The sequence below is a fragment of the Microchirus variegatus genome (assembly GCF_963457635.1).
Source record: "Microchirus variegatus genome assembly, chromosome: 5".
NCBI classification, from domain to species: domain Eukaryota; kingdom Metazoa; phylum Chordata; class Actinopteri; order Pleuronectiformes; family Soleidae; genus Microchirus; species Microchirus variegatus.
The window spans coordinates 29953631-29960848 of NC_139806.1; the positions used below are offsets into that span (position 1 = coordinate 29953631).

The 7218-nt window shown below is 44.5% G+C and overlaps 1 protein-coding gene across 1 annotated transcript; it reads right to left on the minus strand.

Moving 5' to 3' along the window:
• Window positions 1-421: 421 nt before the first annotated feature.
• Window positions 422-2524, minus strand: taf9 (TAF9 RNA polymerase II, TATA box binding protein (TBP)-associated factor). The gene is made up of 7 exons (XM_083889496.1): window positions 2423-2524; window positions 1555-1636; window positions 1331-1467; window positions 1106-1240; window positions 936-1011; window positions 744-857; window positions 422-656 (listed from the first exon to the last, which is right to left on the minus strand). Exons 1-7 carry the CDS (start codon window positions 2456-2458, stop codon window positions 505-507), a joined length of 732 nt encoding a protein of 243 aa, XP_083745622.1. The 5' UTR covers window positions 2459-2524; the 3' UTR covers window positions 422-504.
• Window positions 2525-7218: the final 4694 nt, after the last annotated feature.

Here is a 7218-nt window from a genome sequence, read left to right on the forward strand (position 1 = left end):
CAGCATTAACTGTGGTTTCGCTACCAGGTAATTTTTCAAAGCTAACATTAGCATTAGCAGTCGTTTTGTCAGTGGGTTATTATTACAAAGCTAACATTGGCATGAGCAGCTGTGTCATCACTCTGGGTAATCGCTACAAAGCTAACATTAGCATTTGCTCTTTAGTCACTTTAAGCCACACATGAATAAAGCCAATGTTGGTCATCTTTATGAAGCTAGCATTAGCATTAGTGTCAAAACTGAATGTATAAAGAAGTTCATGTTACGTATTGTGACTTTAATGTATGAAGTGGACTCCAGGTCACATTATGTGTGTTTTATATTTAAATATTTAAATTAAAGAGATTTTTCTGATGTTTAGAGTGGAACTTTTCTTTAAAATAAGAAGCAGCTCATTTTTAATTTAAACAGTTTTGTTTTTATTGTTGTAAATCACACGTGAACAGGTTTCAGTCTCTTCCTCCCATTATTTTCATTTTTTTTAAAAAAGCATGGTTATCTCTGTCATAAAGCGTCATAGTCGTCCTCGTCTTCGTGTTTCCTCTTCAGCGACTCGCCGCTGTTCTGTGACACCATGTTGGTGGTGATGAGGATGTTTTTGGAGCCGATCAGCGATTGGTTGATGAGGACGTTGGAGGCTGGCGTGGACGACGTCGCTGTTGGGCGTAAAAAAAAAACAAAAAAAAAAAACAGGTGAAGTGTCGTTCGTGTATTAGCGGCGGAGACGAGGGGGCGGTCCTTACTTGTTTTGGCGGCGGTCGTCTGAGAAGGGGGCGGGATCTGTACGGTGAACCTCTGACCCGTCAGCGACACCGGCGCTCCGATTTTAGCGGCGACCGACTGAACCGACGGCGTTCCTGTGGAGACGAGAGCGGTCAAGACAAACAGCAGCCTGCAGAGGGCGCCACCACACACACACACACACAGAGACTCACCGAGCGTGGGCGTGGTCGGTCTGCTGGAGACGGCGCTGAGACGAGGCACAGATATCCTGCTGGCGGACGACCCCACCTAGAGGAAACAGAGGCACGTTACACACACTCTCTCTCTTCTGATCGAATTGTTAGCGTTAGCGCTCTCCGACGCGCCGAGGTCGACCTCTCACCTTCTTCTGCACAGTCTTGAGTCTGTAGTTTGGTGCCGTCAGACAGTATCGGTCTGGAGGAAGACGTGGTCCGGTGTAGGGTTTGATGAGCGGCAGCGGACTCTGGTTCTTCTGCCGGGCGACCTCCAACAAGAACTGAACACACACGCACACGACCGTAAACAAATATACGAAGAAGAAGATAAAGGATGGCGGTTTGAAAGACGTGTCAGGTGGGGCACTTACGTCTCGCGGCGGCGGCGACGTGAACGACTGGTCCATGCGGCACTGGATCGCCAGCTTGATGTCGTCGGCGTCCACGCTGGACTTCTTGGCATGCGTGGAGTAGATCTTGGCGTCGTCGATGATCGTCGTCACGTATCCTGCGGACAAAACAGACGACAGACGTTTTCAGGCTGGAGAACTTCAGACGTCTCGCTGTGGCGACGGCGGCGGTAACGGCGACTCACTGTACGTGAACTCCAGCATCTGGTTGATGACTCTCGGTTCGTACTCTGTGATTCCCATGTCCTTCAGGATCTGGATCATCACCTGCAGGGACAGGGGACATCGGTCACGGTGTTGTGAGTCAAGGAAAATCACCGTTGATTCATTCATTACAAGTTTGTAAACCACTCACTCTCGTACACCAAACCCCATAGGAAAAAAAAGGTGATTTTAGCTCACAGGGACACAGGAGCTGCTGGTCTAGTGCTGCCTCGTGTGGTCACAAAAATAAGACGTTTTAAGTTAGTGATGGAGGCAGCAGTGGATCAACAACTCCTGTGAACGCCTGTGAGCTGTGATGTTAAAATAACTGGTTTTCTCTATGGGCTTTGGTGTGGGAGGTAACAAGTCTGTCTTAACAGTGAGATAAAGTTCGTAAACTGACGTAATTTACGTTGTTAAAGTCTTCGTTAGCCAATCACGTGACAGCAGTGCAGCGTACGTCACGTGCAACAGAGTTGACTTGATTGTTTCACCTGTGACCACCGCCGGTGCTGACGTCAGATCACGTGACGTGCTCTCATTAGCATGTACAGAGCTCCGCGTAAGTTCATTTGTGTCACTTCTATGTTCATGTCCATCAATGCTAACTAGCCAGCTAGCATGGACGGGCTGCTGCTGCTGTGTGTTGTTGTTGTTGTTGTGTGCGTGAGCTTCGGTGCTAACGTTAGCTGCTAGGCTAGCTGCCGCTGTTGGCGTTCATAAACGTGAGCTTCTGTCTCCGTCAGCGGCGCAAACTGCGTTTGATCCGAATAAACCGGATAATGTACGTTCACTCTCGGCGTGAACGCGAGAGAAGCGGACCTTAACCGCGGGAGAAAAGATCGTTACCTGGGCGTCTTTCGGGATCGTTTTCGGAGCAGACATTTTGGTTTTCCCCGAAGCACCGCCCACTGCGCGCGCCTTCTTCTCTCGCTGCTTCCGCTTCCGCTCCCGGTCTCACACACACATTAGCCGACAGCGACACCTGCTGCTCGGAGACAGAACTACAACCACCAACACGATTATAACCGAGTCTGTTTGTCCTCGTTTCCGCTTGCACTTGCCACCATGACCAGCAGAGGGCGCCAGAGGCTTGTTGCATGAATGGTCTGCAATCTTTGTTTGTCTTGTGAAATTTGAAATAAGTGACATAAAGAAGAGGATAAGGGCCACATGTAAAATTAAATTCTGACTTTAATCTCATAATTCTGAATTTTTTATCCCGGAATCTGACTTAAATTTAAAAAATCTGACGTTTTTATCCCATAAACTGTTTTTAATCTCAGAATTCTGATGTTTTTATCCCGGAATATGACTTTAATCTCCCAATTCTGATGTTTTTATCCCGGAATCTGACTTAAATCTCAGAATTCTGACGATTTTAGCCATGGAATATTACCTTAATCTCTGAATTCTGATCTTTATATCACATAATCTGTCTTTAATATCAAAATTCTGACGTTTTTATCCCAGAATATGACTTTAATCTCAGAATTTTTACATTTTTATCACATAATCTGATTTAAATTTCACTATTCTGACATTTTTAATCCCGGAATCTGACTTTAATCTCCCAATTCTGATGTTTTTATCCCGGAATCTGACTTAAATCTCAGAATTCTGACGATTTTAGCCATGGAATATTACCTTAATCTCTGAATTCTGATCTTTATATCACATAATCTGTCTTTAATATCAAAATTCTGACGTTTTTATCCCAGAATATGACTTTAATCTCAGAATTTTTACATTTTTATCACATAATCTGATTTAAATTTCACTATTCTGACATTTTTAATCCCGGAATCTGACTTTAATTTCACAATTCTGACGTTTTTAATCCCGGAATCTGACTTTATTTTCACAATTCTGACGTTTCTAATCCCAGAATCTGACTTTAATCTCAGAATTCTGTCATTTTCCTCAGGTTTTTTCTTAGAATCTGTCTAAGAAAAGAAAGTCACATGTGGCCCTAATCCAAATAAGTATTTTTTCACGTGGTATTATTAGATTATACAGTATACTTATTACTTCTACCACTGCTGCTCACAGTATACCTGTATTATTTGTAGTAACAGTTGAATTTATATTTTAGGACACATTTTAAACAACACATGACAGAAACATGCAGTAACAACAGAGACCTGCAGAGGGCGCTGCAGGACAAACAGGTTTCATCAGATTTGTAACTTTGTTTCCTGTTGAGTCTGAGGAGAGGAGGCTGTAAATCACACACACACACACACAGAGGTGTCATGGTTCTCATGGTTTTATGGTGTGTGTGTGTGTGTGTGTGTGTGTGTGTGTGTGTGTGTGTGTGTGTGTGTGTGTGTGTGTGTGTGTGTGTGTGTGTGTGTGTGTGTGTGTGTGTGTGTGTCTTTTATAGTTGACGGTGGGACAGGATGTGAATGCAGCAGCTGTTAGCATGTTAGCGTGTTAGCCCATGCCACAGTCATCTCTGTCTTCTTCTGAGTAAATTGTACTCAGAAGAAAAAAGCATTAGTGCTCCCCTCTCCTCTGTGTCACATGACACACTTGCTATTTATGCTAACTCATGCTAACTAGCTTGTGTGCATGTGTGCGTGTGTGAGTCAACACTTTTATCAGCCGACTCTTTCATCGTCTTTAAGTCTCTTGATGTTTTTAGAAGCCGATTCATCTGCGACGTGAAGATAACGTTCGTACGTTTACGACTTCTGAGAAGATCGGTTATCAGCACAGCCGACGCTAGCCATGTTTTACAAGCATTTACGCACTCGGACGAACAGTCTGTGAAGCTGGAGCATCATCACACTATATTACATATATATACATATATATATATGTATATATATTTGTATATCTCAGTTCTTTAAATTAGTCTAAGTGGCTAAGCTACGCACAAACTTACTAATTTGTTCCTATTCCCAAAACTAAGTTCCGACAAATTTCCAGAAATTTGGTGCAAACGCGTCATAGCCCGAGACGAACGAAAAAGTAGCATGACGTCGGAAGCATGGCGCCAAACTTGGCAGCCATTTTGAATTTGGCGTTCATCTTTGTTGAATCGCACGTTACGTGAATGAACTAACTTAATCGTCATCAAACAGGAAGTGCCATGTAACGTGGCCATACGTTGACCAATTGGCGTGAAACTTCATACGTGACACAAGAGACCGACCCTGAACACGTTGAGGAACACAACAGGAGGTCGGCCATTCTTAATTTGGCGTCCATTTTGGCGAATCACATGTTTTGTAAATGAATAAACTCGTCTGAACCTATTTATCGTACTGACATTTAAAAAAAATGTGCCAATTTGTACGAGACACATCAAAGATGAAAAGTTACCAGTAGGTCTCGCAGATTCAAAAGGGCGTGGCCGCAGCAAGACATTGGAATTTGGAATTGGCCATTAAAACACGAAGTTTCCACGTAACTTCGTTGTACGCTGACCGATCGGTGCGGAACTTAATTCGTGACACAAGAGACCGACCCTGAACACGTCTACGAACGCAACATTGACCCAACAGGAAGTCAGCCATTTTTTAAATTGGCGTCCATCTTGGTGAATCGTACGTTTTGTAAATGAACAAACTCGTATGATCACGTTTATCGTACTGACGTGAACATTTTTTTTGCCAATTTGTACGAGACACATCAAAGATGAAAAGTTATCAAAATATCTCGCAGATTCAAAAGGGCGTGGCCACGGCAAAACACCAGAATTCGCCGTTAAAATAGGAAGTGCCGCGTAACTTCGCCGTACGTTGACTGAACGGAGCGAAACTCCCGACCCTGAACACGTCTACGATAGTGACCTTGACCCAACAGGAAGTCGGCCATTTTGAGTTAAGCAGCCGTTTCGCCAGCTGAACAGGAAGCGCCGTGTAATGTGTGTGTATGTGTATGTGTATGTGTGTGTCTGTTACCATGGTGACGTGACTCTTCTTCACTTAAAAACGTCCCAGTGTGAAAAATCACGCCATGAGTTTCACAGGTGCAGTCTGGGTAGACAATGGCGGGAAGCAGGAAGACCCCCCCCCCCCCCACACACACACACACATAGACTCACACAGACACAGAGAGACACACACTGTCTTCAGGGGCATTAGCATCTTTAACCAGAGGTGTTAGCAACATTCGGGCGACTCCGGGTCGCGACCTTTAACCTTTCTGCGGTTTAACGCGGAGTGAAGTAAGACTCGGGTTAATGATGTCGTTAAAGTGTCAGCGGTGTTCGTGTGTGAGAGGTCGAATTATGAGATTATGACAAAGGCAAACAGTGACACACACACACACACACACACACACACACACACACACACACACACACACACACACACACACAGAGTTACAAACCTGTGGAGCCTCATTGACTGACACAGCAGGGAGGAGCTGCTTTGATGTGTGTGTGTGTGTGTGTGTGTGTGTGTGTGTGTGTGTGTGTGTGTGTGTGTGTGTGTGTGTGTGTGTGTGTGTGTGTGTGTGTGTGTGTGTGTGTGTGTGTGTGTGTGTGTTCATTTCTCTGACATGGTTCTGACCACATTAAAGAGACGTGGTTGTGTTTTGAAGTGTACTGTCAGCGCTGACTGCGCTGTGAGCGCCCCCTGCTGCCCTAAAAGAAAGACTCATCACATAAAACCTACATCAGATTAAGTCAACGACGTCTTTAAGAACACGTTCACGTCTTTATCTTCACTGTGAGACGGACTTTTCCTTGTGTAAACTGAAGTTTGTAAACCACTCACTCTCCCACACCAAAGCCCATAGAGAAAACCAGTGATTTTAACATCACAGCACACAGGAGTTCACAGGAGTTGTTGATCCACTGCTGCCTCCATCACTAAGCTCAAACGTCATATTTTGGTGAATTCGGCTTTAAAAGGTCTTCGTTCAGGTTTACATCAGTGACACAAAGTGACCACACGAGGCAGCAGTAGACCAGCAGCTCCTGTGTCCCTGTGAGCTAAAATCACTGGTTTTCTCTATGGGGTTTGGTGTGGGAGAGTGAGTGGTTTTTATGTTGTTTTATAAAAAAAATTAAAATAATTTGTGTGTGTTTGTGATTCGACAACAGAAACAAGAAGAAGAAGAAGAACATGAACTTGGAGAAGCATCAAGGTTCTGCAGCTTCGTGTCGAAACATCGCACGCTATCACCGGGACGAAGGTTAATTACACACACGCACACGCACGCACACACACACACACACACTCAGATTCACTTCCTGGAGACTCTAACCTTCACCATAATTTACTCCTGGCCTAATCCTAACCCTAATCTGAACCTGAAAACACGCCATAAAGAAGAAGAATGAGTATAATGTGTGTGTTTACACATTTAGTTTAACATTACTAATACCTCCACACACACACACACACACAAACACGCGGCGCAACAGCGGCAGCCATTTTGTCCGGGGGGTAGACTGTCCTGAAATGGCCGACAGTGACACGTCTGCAGCGTTGTTGACCGCGTGGCCTCGGTCCTCACAGACCATAATAACAACAGTGGTCATAATAATAATAATAATGAGAGTAAACACAGAGCGTGACCTCGTAAACGTTTATGAGGCGTTTTACCATAAAGCGTCATTTACAATATGCTCAGCGCTCTAATACGACCCTGGATCAGCTGTGGATCAACAGCAGCAGCAGTAAAGA